Below are 16,005 nucleotides of genomic sequence, written 5' to 3'. Positions count from 1 at the left end.
AATCATCAGGATATCATTCTTATAAATAACGCAGTATTTGTTAAGTAAGTTCATCCAAGGAGATAATTGGGTCATTGATTAAAAATATTAACATTTAATTTTGAATAAGAAAGAAAATGCAAAGTCGCGAACAGACAAAAAAAAAAAATCTATCACTGACAGCTCACTAAAAATTAAGTCTGGGTATAGGAGCCTAGAGATGTTAAGTGTAACTAGCACAGAAAAGTGGAGCTAAATCCTTAATGACTCAAGATTTGGCGAGTAATCAGAACCAAAGCATCAGAAGATTCACACTAATCTCACCTTTTGGTTTGGAGTCATTTAGAAGCTTCTTCCTGTTCAATTTGATGAGGTGTTTCAGACTCGGAAAGTGCATCAAATCTCAGACTCGGAAAACTTTTCTTTCATTGGCCAAATCTCAAACAAATTCTTTACAAAAGCCGAGGTTCAATATATCAGAAGCTATACACAATACAGAATCATCTAATTTTCTCTTTTCCCACAAAAGATGAACTTATTTTTATGTCCAAGTAAAACACTGTGCAGGCGACCATATACCAACCCTTCAGTGAGAGAGAATACAATCAAAGCATACACACAGCAATTGCCAACATTTACAGGTCAGTGCAATTGAATAGTCCGCATTTCAAGTCACTGAGAGATTTCCAAAAAGGACGAGAGCCAAGATAACTGCAGTATAATTTGGGATTACCCTGATTTGGTTGAATGTGTCTTTCTTCTAGCAAAGAACATCAAAACCCTAGGGAAAATTGACTTCTTCTTCTTTTTTCCATGTTTTGATTCTGGGGATGATCCACCTTCATCATTGTCTGCTTGCACATTGGCCTTTGGACTTGTCATGAAATGAGCAGGATTACCTGCATCACTAGTGCGGTCAAAATTATTTACACCCTGATTCCCCTCAAAACTACCCCTAGGGCTTTTACCCTGGTTTACCACTCCTTGGCCAGACTCGCTGGCCTTTCTTCGTTGTTCACTTTCAGCTCTCCAGTTTCTCAATTCTTGTTCCACACCTAATTTACCTTCCTTTGCCTTCTCAGCCTTTTCCATTGCCAATTTCAAAGATTCCCTTCTAGCAGCTATCTCTCTATTCACTTCGTCTAACTTTTCAAAGGCTTTCAATTCAGACTCCTTAGCTTTATCAATTTCAGAATTAGCAGCTGCAACCCTCATATTGGCTCGCTCTTCTGCCTCATGTGCTCGTTTGCTAAGCTCATAGTACTCTTCCAAAGAAAGTGTTACCCCATTGGACGGGTCCACTTGATTCTTGCTTCTAGTTGATTCACTCTCTTGCAATGCTTTAATTGCTGCTATTGCCAAATTTTCAGAAGCCTTTGCAGCCTCTATCTCCTTTTGAGCTGCAAGTAATCTACTTTGGAAGGTACTTACCCCAGCCTTGGCTTGCTCTGCCTCTGCCTTTACTTTCTGTAGCTCTTCACGAGCTGCCTGAGCAAGCAAGTTGGCTTCATTAGTCTCTTCAGCTGTTAGTTGTAGTTTCTTGGGAAGCTCGGTCATTTTCTCTTTAGCTTCTTTCTCCTTCATCTGAACCAAAGCTATTTCTGATCTGGTCTTTTCCAATTCAGCTTCCAGAGATGCAACCGCAATGGAGGCCATTCCCTCTCTTTGCCTAATGGAGGCAAGAGTTGATTTTTCTTGTTCAAGTTCCGATTTTAATGATGTAGCAGCTACCTTCAAGATAGTAACCTCAGCAGTTGCTTTCTCGATGTTAAGATTTACTTCCTCAAGTTCCTTTCTGGCTGATGCAACTGCTTCTTGTATGTCAGTGTGTGTCTTTTTCTCTGATTCTTCTGGGCCTCCTTCTTGCTTTAACTTTGATTCCATATAAGCAGTTAATTCAGCTTTCAAATCAATCAGCAAAGCAGAGGCTGTTTCCAGTTTAGATTTGAGTTCCTTCGCAGATGAAATTTGCTGGTTGAGTCTCTGGAGCTCTTCTTCTGCCTGTTTAAGTTCCTTCTCCCAATTGAGAGAATCTTGATCTCTTGCCATGACTGTTCCTATTCTTTGTTCCTCTGCTTCCAAATGTGCAGCGTGTGTAGTCTCCAATGACTCTTTTGCAGCAATTAGTTCAACAGTTAAATCTTCCACAGACTTCTCTACTTCCTTTGATGCAGCAACAGCCTCTTCAGCTTTCTTAATAGCTACATCTCTATCAGTCACTAAGGAAGCGTATTCTTTGTGCAATGCTGCTAGCTCCTCTTTCACAGCTATTAAATCTGAAACAGCGGCTGTATATCTGGCTTTGGCAACCTCAAGTTGGGCCTTGGCTGCAACACTTGATTCGTCTGCAATACCCTGCTCCATCTCTTCCACTCTGAGCTTTGCAAGTTCTGAGTCCTGTCTTGCTTGACGCTCTTCTGTTTGTGCTCTCTCTAGGTTAAGTTTTAATTCTTCTATTAGTCTCTTTGTGCTGTCTAACTCCTTTAGTACTTGACCTTTTTCCTGCTCAGCAGCCTCTGCTTGTTTTTTGTACTCTGGGATATCCTCCTGTGCCTTTTCAAGTTCTTGTTCTACAAGGGTGCGCCTCTGTATATCCAGGGAAAAACTAATGTTAGCTGCAGTATATCTGGCTTTGGCAAATAAAACTTCCACGTTTCTACTACATGTGTGCATGCCCCATTAGCAATGATTAGTAATGTAATGTAACTTGTGTTGACAGATAATTTTACATTAACACGAAAGCAACCTGGTTAACCTTCCATCATTAGTGGGCAACCTTAACTACCAACTTTGCCACTGCTAGTCAAAATGATACTGAAACTATTGCTTTCATCTTTTCCCACCCATTACAGCATTTACCCCTTGCCTATCTTTAATGGATATTGGTTTAACTTTGAGAAGCAACCAGAACAGTCAAAAGAATTATTTCCTTGAAAAGCAATAAGAGTAACATAATTTGAAATTTTAAGACATACAGACAAAAAAGATAAATTTAAGAAGAGTAACATAATAAGCGTGAGGAAGATAAATTGAAAATAATGGCCATACAAAAAAATGCAAGACATATATACCTCCACAGTGTGGATCCTATGAGCCTTCCAATCCACAATTCCTCCAAACTTGGAAACAGCTTCCTTGACAGATTCAAAAGGAGCTGTGGTATCAATATGGCCTCTTTTTGCATCAAACAGCTTGGCACGTGGGAGTGAGCCAACTGTTCCCATAGCCATTGTAAGTTCATTGTGATCACTTTGCAAATCTTTTGTTTCGGAAGAAGAAGCTGAGAGTCTAATCTCATTATCAACATCACTGTCAGCAGTGATATTAGAAACATCATCCTGCGATTCATGCATGTCAGAGACATTTTCTATAGCACCTGGTTCAGAATCTTCAGCTGAAGTTACCTGCTGGCTTTTTTCTGTGACATCAACTGCAGCATCTTGTATTAAAGTTTGATCAACAGAAGCATTTGGCAACACTGCTAATTCAGAGAACTCGTCCACTGGCAAATGAGTACCAGGCTCCATTTTTCCATTACTAAGTGGAATTGTTGGAGCTTCAGTGGAAGATTGGTCGCCATGTGGGTTTATCACTTCAGTATTTTCTTCAGGGGGGTCTGCCAGTGGCATGTCTCCAGCAATTTTTGTAGTGGATTCAGAGGGTAGTTTGTCGATAACATGTTCTACCAGTGGCAACTCCTCAGCAGTTTTAGAAGAGGATTCGGAGTTGTCTATCACATGTTCAGCCAGTGGTGTCTCTTCATCAATTTTTAAAGAGGATGCAGATGGTTGGTTGTCTCCAACATGTTCTGCCAGTAGTGTCTCTTCAACAATTTCTGAAGAGAATTCCGATGGTAGCTTGTCTCCAACATGTTCTGCCAGTGGTGTCTCTTCAGCAATTTTTGGAGAAGCTTCAGATGGAAGCTTGTCTCCAACATGTTCTGCCAGGGGTGTCTCTTCTGCAATTTTTGGAGAAGATTCAGATGGTAGCTTGTCTCCAACATGTTCTACCAGTGGTGTCTCTTCAGCAATTTTTGAAGAGGAGACAGGGGGTATCTTGTCTTCAACATCCTCCATTGTAAGGAGCAGTCAGGAGCGCCAAAATGAGTCTAACCTCTAAATAATAATAAGGAAAACCAATCAGTGGAAAATAAAAGCAAAACAAGAGAATTACAGCCTATAAAAGCTTTTCAAAAAATATAATTGAATTGGAAATTAAAAATCACCATGCATAAGTTTCAATTTTGAGTGGGATTGCTACACTAGAACAAGCCACAAATTGAGAGTTGAATTCTATATATACCATTTAGTTACTTTCCTTTCCCAATTGGCTGGATCAAGAAAAGCTGTTTCCCAAGTTTTCAGTTGTTCACAAGACAAATTGAGAATTCTTTATGGATAATTCTCATTTCACAAACAACCAATAAATGAACCGAAATGGAATATATATCAAGTCTAAATGGTATGAAACAGAGCATCCTAAAATTTATCCGTACTTTTGACAGATATAAAGATCTCCTTTTATTTCTAGTTCCAACCACACCTATAGCCTGTAGCTCTTGATGATTGATCAACGAAAAAATTAATCATATAAATATAACATTAACACATGAAAGCTCACATGTCTTCCCTCTTCATACATGTTCCTATCAAAACGTAATTTACAATGACAAAAACAATAAGACAGAACGAATAGGCAAAAGAAAGAAAGAAAGAAATTTAAATAATAATTACAACAGAAAATAAATACTTCATATCTCTAATTTGGAAGCCAGATAAACTTTTCCCCTTATTTATCACCAAAAAAATAGAAATAAAAAAAAAACCCTGTACATTGCAGCATCTCTTGTGGCTAACCTTTTGAAAGCAAAGACTTCAATCGTTAAGGATACAATGCGGTTGGTTGCAGGGAAAATACATGAATGAAGAAAAATCTGATGAAAGAAGAACAAAAACCAAAAGCATATGGAAAAGTCAATTAATCTTAGTTGGCAAAGGCAATTGATATTCAAACGCTCTGTTTCCCTCCCTATAATTGTGTAATCGTTTGGAAAACATGTTATATCCCGCTCTAGATACTCACAAACACTTGCATGCTATATGATGTGATCACAAACAAATAGAACAAAACAGAGGGATAAATTATACGAAGAAACAAGATTCCTGATTATGGAGTAGAAAGAGGAAGAGGAAGAAAGAAAGAACATACCCGATTAGGATTCGGAATAATAAGAATAAGTGGAAAATTCAAAGGGGCGAGCGATGGATGGAGGCAGATACTAATTGTGACTGGAAAATTTGAGGACGAAATTAAAATTAGGTTCTGCAAAAATAAATGGAGGTGGAAAAATATTGCAGCTAAAATTAGAACACAGAAAAATACGGAGAAAGATACACAGTAGTGGACCCTACCTCATCGCACAGATTAGATCCATCTCTACCCTCCTTTTCTTCTCTCTCTCTCATATCAAATATATATTCTATTCGTTTTCGTATTTCCTTCCCTTGTAATTAATGAATCTATGCTATTATCACATTACATTTTATTTGTATTATTCTCTTCGCTACAAATAACTATTAGTATCATTATTTACTGCCACGCCGCTATCTACGTCTTTTATGAAGCACTCGCCGCTACGCCACCACAATCCTTTTCATAACGGAAAATTCATTTTATATTTACGCAACTTGTAATTGATGCGGGTAAATTGTATATTAATAATATTTTGTAGTTAACTCAAAAGTAGTACACAACTGTTAATTTTGTTTAGAAACGAGTTCAATTGCGACACAAAAGTTTTCCACTACTGGCTTACCCACCTTGTATACCTTTTCTTGGTCGGTGGTCCAGATTCTATTTTTCTCTCTCTCTCTTTTTTTAATCAATTCTTTTTTCTGGTTTTGGTTTTCTGTTTTACCTTGGTGTTGCATAGCAACTTCCCTTTCTTTGCTTATTATTATCCCAAGATAATTCATAAAGAGTATTGTCCACGATGACGTGTGAAAAAGAAAAGAAATACTACCTGGTAGTAGTAGTATTTTATTAAAGAAGTGAAACGTGATTTCAAAGGTGACAAGTTATCCAATAAATTCAGTCCCGGCATGAGGAAGCGTGTAAATGCAGCGCTGATCATTAATAAAAATGAATTAATGAGTTTTCTTTAGCAATTGACTATTGAGTCTAATGGCATGTAACGCAGTCTACGAACGAATGGACTTGGTTGATTTCGACGCCCAAAAAGACATCAACACGTTCTCATCCGTTGGGTGTTGTAGAATGGGGTGGGGCCCATATCAAGTAGTAATTGCCAGATAACGTGATGGCTATTTTTTATTAGCTCATTCATTGCACAAGCTAGCCACGAGTTGAGTTTATATTTTAACTATATGCTTATCGTTTTAAATTAATTCTATTGAAATTTGAAACAAACTTCCAACTCAATAATGCCGTCTTTAATGGTGACGGTACTATGTTTTTGAAGTTTCGACAGATGACGTCTTCAACGGGAAACAAGCTAAATAAGGTGTGAAACGAGGAAAAGAAATGATTCTCGATCATTTTATGGTTGTTGTAAATTTAGGTTCAATAAAACCGTTATTTTATTTACTACGATAACTAAGTTTAAGATAATTTATTTTCAAAGTTCGTTTTAAATTAATTATATCATTTAGAAATTTAACTCAATTAAAATATTGACATTCAGAAATAAAATACTGTATCGAAATTCATTTAATGAAAATAATCGAGTTCAATTTGAGGGGGAAGAATATTCTGAATTGCTGTACTGATTAATTTTCTTAGAAGTATGGTGTAAATTAAAGTTTGGGGGCCAAGGTTTAATTTATTCTTTTGGTTTTATGGCCTACCAACCCAATCGTGCCAAGTCCAAGGTTCCTTTGACACTAAAGTTGGGTTTAATTTCTGCGTAAACTTCGGCTTTTGCTGGAGAATCATTGTCAGGTGGGGTTAAAGAAGTATGTGATGGCTTTTTCAACTAAATACAAAAAAAAAAAAAGAAGGGCGGAAAAAAATCGGTTCGGGGAATATTTCACAATTTATTGTCTTTTATCTTTTTTTTTGAATTGTTTATAATTTTTCATTTTAATTCATTTAACTTCATACTTTAATTTATTTTAAAATAGTTTTCATCTTTTATAATTTATATTAGGGGTTTTTATTTTACAAAGAGAACAACAGATTTATATATATATATATATATATATATATATATATATATATATATATATATATATATATTCAATTTTTATATCTTCAAACAAGAACAAAACTAAAATAAGGACTATTTTGTTGCTTAATGATCAATCCAATATTAGGATCACAAGTCACATGTGCTATGCTTGCATAAATCCTTAACATTTTCAAAGTGCACCGGTTCCGCCAAATTAGGAGTCGTCATACATTTTGGTGCATAGATAGTCAACTTTTCCTTCTTCTTTCAAACCAAAAAAATAAAAACTAGGAGCATTGCTTTTACCTTCTTTTTTTTTTGGTGGTGCAAGGCCATTGCTTTAATTTGCTTTTATTATTTATTTTCCATTGTCATTTTAATTTATTTAACTTAATACTTTGATTTTTTTAAAATCATCTTCTTTTATATCAGGGACTTTCTTTCATTTTACAAACATAACAAATTTTTATATTACGAATTGTTTTCTAACGATATATTATCTAAATCATATCTCCATCAAAGCTATTTTTTTCCAGCAGCAAAATTGGTTTTATACATGGTTTTAAATTACTTTTCTCTTAATTTTGAAATAATAAAAAATGTTATTTTTTTAAAGTTATTCCGTTAGTCTGTACTCTGTTCCCTCATTTACACCAGCACAGGTACAGGGCCTTCGCATTGGATTTCTCTAATGTGAAATGCCTAGCTTGCAGCAGTTCACACCTAGCCCATTCCTTCCAGACAATTAATTAAATATTTGAAAGTTCACCAAATACAGAACACGGTCCAACTAACACTCACAACAATAACAAGTTTTTCCTCAAATAATTTTAGCACCATTTTATGATCTATCAACAAGTTTAGAATTTAAGCACCCGGCCCACGCCGCAGCAATTAACATAGAAGAAAGCTAACAGCCTAAATCAGTCAATAGCAAAATTTTTGTGGTGCAAGAACTTGTTCCAATCAAATACCAAGCAAGAGAAGAAATCAAATACATCTAATTTTCAAACCCTAAAACTGAAAAAACTTCTATTTTTTATCACAAAAAAAAGCTTCTTATTTAATTTTCTGGTTTAGGTTTCACTTAGATTTGTTTATAAGCTGAGTTTTGCCTAGAAAGTCAGTTTTTTAAAAAAAGAAGAGAAAATTACTTTTGTAAATTCAATTTACAACATAAAATTCATTTAAACTTTATCGGTCTCTCTCTCTCTATATATATTTTTTAAGAGCACATACTTAGAACACTCAATTAACACATTTTCTACAAAGGTAATTTGAGCTATGATAGTTGGGAGTCTCAGGTCATAAGGATCAAAAGTTAAAATCCTTATATATATGTTTACTGATAAAATAAAATCCTTAATGTTTGTCAGAGTTAGATAAATTTATCTGATTCGTTTTAAGAACTTTTGTGGTCTTAAACTGAAGTAGCATCCTAGATTATATAGGATGGTTGTTACAGTATGTACTAATAATAATCTAATCCATCAAGAGAGAGCCAAATCGTCTGGGCTCAGTGATATTGATTTTCCAATGTCCATCGGGCAACCTCATCTTCCTGGCTTTCCTCCTCTGCCAGTTCAACTCACTCCGACGCCGTTTCGATAACCTACACAATCTCTGCAGCCCCTCCTCCCATGCGCGTACATCCTCTGCTTTGCAGTGCCATGGCTTCCATCTTCACCCTCGCCGATGAACTTGCTCTACTTCTATTCGTTGTAGCTTCCTTTCTCAGCTTTCGGGTTTCTGATCTTCCAACCCGCTTCGGATAGGGGAACGGAGATGGACTTGTCTATGAGGATGATAAGGTCGCGTTTGGTACCTGTTTGGAGGAGGCTTTGTGCCGCAAACTTACGCTTCCCAAGTTTGCAGCCACCGTCGCGTACGCTTCGCGTTTTATTCTACTTTTTTTCTCACGCTTTTTTCAGTCTTAGACAAGTCGTACACCTCCTCGATTCCTGTAAGTACAAATCTCAAGTTTCTTACTTGCAGTACACTCGAAGGCTGTGTTTGCTTGCTGATGAAAGAAGAAAAATAATTAGAGAAATTTTATATTTTATTTTGATTTAAAAATTGATATTTTTTTATGTTTAAATCAAACACATTTTCGAAAAAAAAGTGTAGTACAATTTATTTATTAATTAAAAATTATGTAAAGTTAACAGAAAATTTAAATTGTACAGATTTTTATACAATAAAGAAAAAGATACAGAAATAAAAGAGAAAATTTGAGATAAGATGATAATGACATGGTACAATAAAAAGAAAAAATAAATATTGCCGGATGTGAAACTTTATTGAAATCTGTTAACTAATTTTGTTTGTATGCTACGATTGAGGTTTCTTAAAAATCAATGCGAGCTTGAACCAAAAAAAAAAAACATCAATGGGAACGAAGGCAGGTTAAGCTTGGAGCCATGTAAATCTAAATCTAAATCTGATACAGTGGTTATTTCACATCGCATGCAAAAGCGAGGTGTTTGCCTGGTTGGTATAAGTTGTTGAACCACGATTCAAATCATCAATATGCTTGTACTAATAATTTTGAGTGTCCTCCTGCTTCCACTGTCAAGGAAAAAGCTTTCATAAAGATAACAAATGGCAAACAACACAAATAGAACTAACATGTTAATTTATTGTTTGTTTGTTCGTTTGTGTGAAACATAACTTGATGGAAATAAAGGCTTTTATGAAACGTCAGGAAAAAACTGTTTGTATGAAACATTTTTGCATAACATTTTTTTTTCATATTACTTTAGGGTACAGATTAAAAAATAAATAAATAAATGTTTTTATTGAAAATACATTACAAATCATGGTAGACATATATTAGTACCATTTTTTGATATATTTTTTCCGATTTTAATTTCTTAATCATTTACTTTTTTCATTAATGCACATAATTTATATTTGTCACAATTTTAAAATTAAAACATTTCTAACGCTGGCTTAAAAATGATTGCAAAGTATATATTACTATCCGTTCGTTTGTCTTCTCTTCGCCTACACTCCCTATGGAGATGAAATGGAAAAGTTCTTTGAAAAAAATAACAAAAACTATTTGCAATTAAATTTTGTACATAACGCATATTATGATTAATAATTTTTTTTAGGGAACGGTAAATAAGATTTTCTTTTCATCAATAGAAATTGAACACTGTACTAGAGGTTAATAAGATCTTAAAAACTACTATCCATTATTAGGTAAACAGTATGTATTAAGCTGATAAACTATCACATTTATTTCCCCACATCCATGGACGATTAACATACCACGTAAAAGAGGGGACAATATGTGAGACCAATGTGTTGTAGGACTATGGTAAATCACTCACTTCAGGTGGTGAATCAATTCCATTATGTCTTTCCAAACACCAAAAAGGGTTGTGAATCGTGATAACCTCCTCCTTAATCTCCATCGAAAGAAAGAACAAAAATTTCTAGATCTCTCATCTTCAAAAACAGTATGGGTATCAAATGTAAATGAAGATCATTCTCTTCCCTGAACTAATAAAAGTAGAATTCAAGGAAAAGGATTACAGCTATTGCCAAAACAAATAAATTATCTGTACATGTATGAGTACGAACACCCCTCATACATTTGGTATTTAGCATGCTCAACAAATGGTGGAACGACCTCTTAATTGAAATGTATGTTAGCGTTTACGTCCTCTCACATACACATTTACCTTATATCCACTGAGAATCTTAGTGCAGTATTCGCCTCAGAAGGAAGAGCACAACTATTTGAAGACAGAGGTCCTAGCATCTCACCAGCCGACTAAATTGTCACAACAGTAACATCCAATTTGCTCAAGAAAACCACATGAAATCATGGTTAGCTTAAATTCGCACCCTGGGAATCATTCATTAAGTTCTTGTATGTGTTGAGAGCGACTTTTTCCTGGTGGAATAAAAATCAAATCCTCCCATCCTGAATTCCTTTCACTCATCTGTATCAAGGGAGAGAGAACATATCAGAATTCAAATTACTGCCAAGCTTATAAGCTACTGAACCTGTAAGCAGACTTAACTACCTCCATTTTTCTCAGTACATCTTCCAAGCTACCAACCTGTTAATTTATTAAAAAATTAGAAAAAGAGAGAAACATAAACAAACTTAAAATAAATGATAAATTTCAAAAACAATTCCACTCTAGCATGCAAATTATTTTATTATATAAACACACTAGATATCTACCAGAATATCTTGTATGTGGTTACTCAAATCCACACACAAATTTACATCCAGTTTTTTTTTTTTTTTTTTAAAAAAAAAAGTTTCTCCCTTTTCCTCTAACCTTTTTCATGGAAGACAGATTACAAGAGTTACGTGAGCTTAATTGAACATGGATAGAATTTAAGTCTCTGTTTGGTTTGAAAAAATGTTCTTTGTTTTCTTTTCTTATTTTCACTAAGAATTACAATAGTTACTTTGTTTTCACTTGGTCAACTGTTTTCAAAGATATATACAAAAATCGGTGAATACAAATCTTTGATCTTCACCTAACCTTTCATCATTTCCTATAGTAAATTTTTGCAAACAGGGAATATAATAAAAACAACATAGCATTTTCATAGTTACTAGTGAAAACAAAAAAATGAGAACAAAAATATTTTCTTTGATAAAAAAATCCCTTAGATTTCTATTTCCACATTGCCATTGAACAGATGCTTTGTTTCCCATGAAAATTGAAAAAGACATCAACAAAAAGCAAATCATTTATAGAACGAAAACTAATTATTCCATTAGCATAATTGTTTCCACAGCCATATAGTTTGGTTCAAAGAAAAATTTAAATAGCACAAGCATTTCTTACCTTAATCACTGCCTTAAAATAAATTTATCTCATGGTTATCAAATATCAATAAGATATACTACACAAACCACTATGATTCAACCAAATGTTCAGTAAGTTTTCATGTTGATCATACAGGTAGTTAAATGTTTATTTTTATCCAAGATAAGTCTTGCATAAAGCATATGCAACACAAATTAACTATCTGAGGGTTCAATAAAATATGCTACTGCTTTTGGGGATTAGAAAAATTGTGAAACTAGTATGCAGCTTTGACAAATACATTGATTTGTCAAAAGTATTAAATAAAGAGAAAGAGATGGTAGATTCTAGACCGCTATATGCTGAGAAACACCAGGTCCTCTTGATGCCCTGGAAACTTTGGACAGTTCCTGCTCAATATCCTCCTGTCCATTTAACCAGAAAATGATAAAATACTTTATAAATATATTCTATAGCAACATGCACGTGACTTATGGTGTCTTAATAATGTAATTGAAATAACAAGTAGATCAATGAGTCAGACAAACCTTAGAGAAATACACAGGGCAGTAACGCTTATTCCTCTTCTTCACAACCAAAAGCTCCGACTGTAAGAACATATGATCATTAGTCAATAGTACCAATCCACCACAGAGATGAGGCAATACTAAAATAGTTATATAGCTTAAAATCAGCCAGTCTCTAAAAATGTATACATCATATGCCACAAATCAGCTGCAGTTAATCAGTTGACAGTTAGTTCAGTAAAAAAAATGAACTGAAGTTAAGTTTGTACTGATAGTAATAGTTCCCTTTTTATAAATGTATAAACCAAAAGATGAGCTCATAACATTTTGTAACTCCCACCCACAAGCAAAAAAGAAAACATACCTGAAAAACAGGAACTCCATCAAAACCTCCCTTGTTGACTGGTTTAAGCTGACAAGAGTGAAATGGAAACTAAATTAAACACAATCTAACAGCTCAGCGGATCAACCAACATATATGCTACATGTTTATATATAGTTTAGTTTTAAATTGATGTCACAGAACTAATTCCCACACAGCAGCTATCATGTATATAGTCAAAGATTCTTTCTCTCATTATTGTCATTGCTACTGGACTAAATTGATGAACAATAATGGTGCTGCTTAAAGTGATATGTTGTACGTGAGAACTATATAGTATACAGTAAGATTCTAACCTCCAAAGCATTCCTTATTTGAACAGGATCAGGTAAGAATCGGAAGGCAATGCCTTCAACCTTCAACATGTATACCTGTAGCACAAGAATTCGTCATACGTAAAAGGTACAGGATAAACACCATAATTAACAAGCTGAAGACACTATCTACTATATAGTTGCAGTCAGTAGCACATCCTCCCCTCATTATAGATTACCCAATTCCTACATGACTCTCAATATGATAGAAACCAAGCACAACCAAAGGCATTTGATAGATACAGGTATGGAATACAGGTTCCATTGGCAAAATATGTTGAGAGTATAGCAGATAATGTTATCAATATATATAATTTGACAACAACATATGCATCAACTCAAAGAGCACTAACTAAAGCCAAGGTATCGTTGAAGAAATCCACATTCGAATTTATTTTCCTTTAAGAAAAGCAGCATTACAGCGAGAGAGTGAAGAAAATGAAAAGGACCTGGTCGAGAGTAATTGGAACAACCCTAGCCTTGCTTCGAAGCTCTCTACTCCGTGATCGAACCTAAAATAGTGAACAACAAATTAGGATAATGCAATTAAGAGAGGATGAAATTGGAATAGGATTGAGCGGAGAAACCTGAGCGAGAAAGGCTTCGGCGTCCTCTTGGCGAAAGCAAAGCAATCCAATGGACTTGGCACCGTCGGGGTCGGAGATAAGAACGAACTCATTGTTGGAATTGCTGACGGTGAAAACGGAGGTGCCGACGAGGGACTTAGCCACGTGCTGGGAGCCCAGGGTAGCAGTGGCGGCGTGGGCGAGGGCGTGTTTGGGGAAGACAAGATTATGATGAGATTGAGCTAGGGCTCGCTTCGTGTCATCCAAACGAGTCGCGAGGTCGGACCCTAAGCGGACGCAGTGTTGATGGATGAAGCTGGAAAATGACAGAAGCGGGTTTGAGTGTCCACGCGACTCCATCTAAGTCTAAGCCAAACCCTTCGTCTTCACCCAATCCTTCCACGTTAACTACATACATACAAGTTATGGATTATTCCGTTAATCACTTTTGGCCCATGACTTTATAATATAACACTTCGGAGTTCAGTCTTCAGTTTCGCCCCAAATCTATTTAACCGTTAATCGTCCTTGTGCCCAGGCCGCTAGGGATTATCCGGACCATTTTTTGGAGTCCAATCTCTAGGGACCTGTTTGGCTAATTTTTAAAATTATTTTCTCTCACTGTCATACTTTTATCATAATTATACTAATCTAAAATTGATGTTATCAAAATTAACTTTATTTAATATAAAAATACACAAGTCTTAAATTAAAACATCTTCAATGTTTTTTTTTTTTAAATCAATGTTGTTACTGTATTATGTTTTTCCTCAAATAGTCTCAAACCCCATCGGTACCTGGTAGGACTCATCTATTTGACAAGACTATATAAGATTGAAAATGTTACTAAGCTTAATTTCAAGATAAAACACCATTCGATTTCTTGAAAGTATATAACACTGTTACGTTATTAATAATTAAAAGTAAAAACAATTAAAAAAATTAATTTATCAATTACTTTAATTCAAAAATCAGAATTCATAAAGTCATGTAACTTAAGTGATAATAGAGTGGTATATTTAAACTTATTTTAAAAAGGCTTAATTGTATTTTTTATCCAACTTTTTATTTCTTTTTAAATTTAATCCTCAGTAAAATAATTGACGCATCCTAGTTTTCTTAAGAAACTTTAAGATCGAGCTGGTGGAGGTTAGCATTAATGCTTGGTTTTTCTAATAGAAACGGTTGTAGATGGCCTAAGCATCCTAGTTTTGTTTAGTTTTTAAACGTGGGTAAAACTTGATTTTGAACTGTTAAATACAATTAATACATTTTTTATAACATATATAATTAAGACATGTGTCTAAATTAAAACTAATTTTTCATGGAGAATTAATTTGAACTATATATTTAGATTGAAATGTATTTTTTTATATTTAAAAAGTATGAAAATTATTTTTCTAACTTTAAAACAAATAGGAAGTAAGTTGATAAAATAACCCCTTCAATTAGAGATAATTAGGGTTCATATACTATGTTCTGAATCATCTCTCCTTTTTTATCCAGATTAAGATGTTTTTGACCTTTTTTTTTACAGGCATGTTTTTTTATCTGTATATTAAATAATACACAACCCTTGAAATTTGAAACACAACTTATGGATTTCTGAACTTTGAATATGGGGAGCTGAGGATACAACAATTTATCAATTAATATTCAATTTTAAGTTAAAATTTTTCTATCAAGTTTTTGAATAGAACCAAAGGCATTATTGATACGATGAGGTGAACAAATAAATAATGTTCTTGCAACTCGACTGGTCATTAAACCCGTAAAAATATTGGCTTAAAATATATTTAAAAATATTTATTTGATATTTTAATATAATATCCTAATAATATTAAATAAAAGATAACATAATATGTATAAATTATTAATAATAAAAATTAAACTTTACTTAAAGTATCATAAATTATAATATTTTTTTTTTTAAAACCAAAATGATATCATTTTAAAGGTTTTCTTTTTTATAAAAAAATAGTTTTAAGAAAAATTGATCAATCTTTCAAGTTTACCTATTAAATGGCTTATGTAAAGATGTATTAGTTTTGGGGAAGTATTGGATCAGACACGTAACCAGTTTTTTTTTTTTCGTTGAATTAATTGATCCGGTTGGATTTTCAAAACAATATTACATCATAATAAAAACGTTTAATGCATGTTTGTTGAGACATGAAAGATAAATTAGTTTTGCCGTGCATGCATGGTATATGGAAGGTCCTACTATAATCTATTGCGAACAAAAATGCAATCTTTATCTTGTA

At 34.1% G+C, this 16,005-nt stretch overlaps 2 protein-coding genes across 6 annotated transcripts; both read right to left on the bottom strand.

Annotated features, from left to right (window-relative positions):
- Positions 1-74: 74 nt before the first annotated feature.
- Positions 75-5,527, bottom strand: LOC100786543 (protein WEAK CHLOROPLAST MOVEMENT UNDER BLUE LIGHT 1). Of its 5 annotated transcripts, XM_014777243.3 has the most exons (5): positions 5,391-5,527; positions 5,188-5,267; positions 4,836-4,912; positions 3,051-4,094; positions 75-2,565 (listed from the first exon to the last, which is right to left on the bottom strand). In XM_014777243.3, exons 4-5 carry the CDS (start codon positions 4,053-4,055, stop codon positions 709-711), a joined length of 2,862 nt encoding a protein of 953 aa, XP_014632729.1. In that variant the 5' UTR covers positions 4,056-4,094; positions 4,836-4,912; positions 5,188-5,267; positions 5,391-5,527; the 3' UTR covers positions 75-708. The 5 variants fall into 5 exon arrangements, with proteins under 5 accessions (XP_014632729.1, XP_014632728.1, XP_014632727.1 ...); XM_014777242.3 differs by lacking the exon at positions 4,836-4,912; XM_014777241.3 differs by lacking the exon at positions 4,836-4,912 and having other exon boundaries at positions 5,188-5,301; positions 5,391-5,419.
- Positions 5,528-10,638: 5,111 nt separating this feature from the next.
- On the bottom strand, positions 10,639-14,301 carry LOC100802286 (protein TIC 22, chloroplastic). Its single transcript, XM_003528222.3, has 8 exons — positions 13,763-14,301; positions 13,625-13,687; positions 13,158-13,232; positions 12,844-12,891; positions 12,501-12,560; positions 12,306-12,377; positions 11,209-11,244; positions 10,639-11,124 (listed from the first exon to the last, which is right to left on the bottom strand). The coding sequence occupies exons 1-8, from the start codon at positions 14,099-14,101 to the stop codon at positions 11,035-11,037; spliced, it is 783 nt and encodes a 260-aa protein (XP_003528270.1). The 5' UTR covers positions 14,102-14,301; the 3' UTR covers positions 10,639-11,034.
- Between the last annotated feature and the right edge of the window lie 1,704 nt (positions 14,302-16,005).

This window comes from Glycine max, chromosome 6 (genome assembly GCF_000004515.6).
Source record: "Glycine max cultivar Williams 82 chromosome 6, Glycine_max_v4.0, whole genome shotgun sequence".
Taxonomy (NCBI): Eukaryota; Viridiplantae; Streptophyta; class Magnoliopsida; order Fabales; family Fabaceae; genus Glycine; species Glycine max.
The sequence above is the reverse complement of the archived record's forward strand: the minus strand, read 5'-3'. Positions and strand labels throughout refer to the sequence as shown.

Bases quoted from the DNA above. Each gene is read 5' to 3' on its own strand.
- LOC100786543 (XM_014777243.3), bottom strand. From the start codon at position 4,055: ATGGAGGATGTTGAAGACAAGATACCCCCTGTCTCCTCTTCAAAAATT. The intron at 2,566-3,050 runs GTATATATGTCT...CTGGATATACAG, and splicing joins ATAGGATCCACACTGTGGAG to AGGCGCACCCTTGTAGAACA.
- LOC100802286 (XM_003528222.3), bottom strand. From the start codon at position 14,101: ATGGAGTCGCGTGGACACTCAAACCCGCTTCTGTCATTTTCCAGCTTC. The intron at 12,892-13,157 runs GTTAGAATCTTA...CACTCTTGTCAG, and splicing joins AAATAAGGAATGCTTTGGAG to CTTAAACCAGTCAACAAGGG. The intron at 12,378-12,500 runs GTTTGTCTGACT...TTAAATGGACAG, and splicing joins GCCCTGTGTATTTCTCTAAG to GAGGATATTGAGCAGGAACT.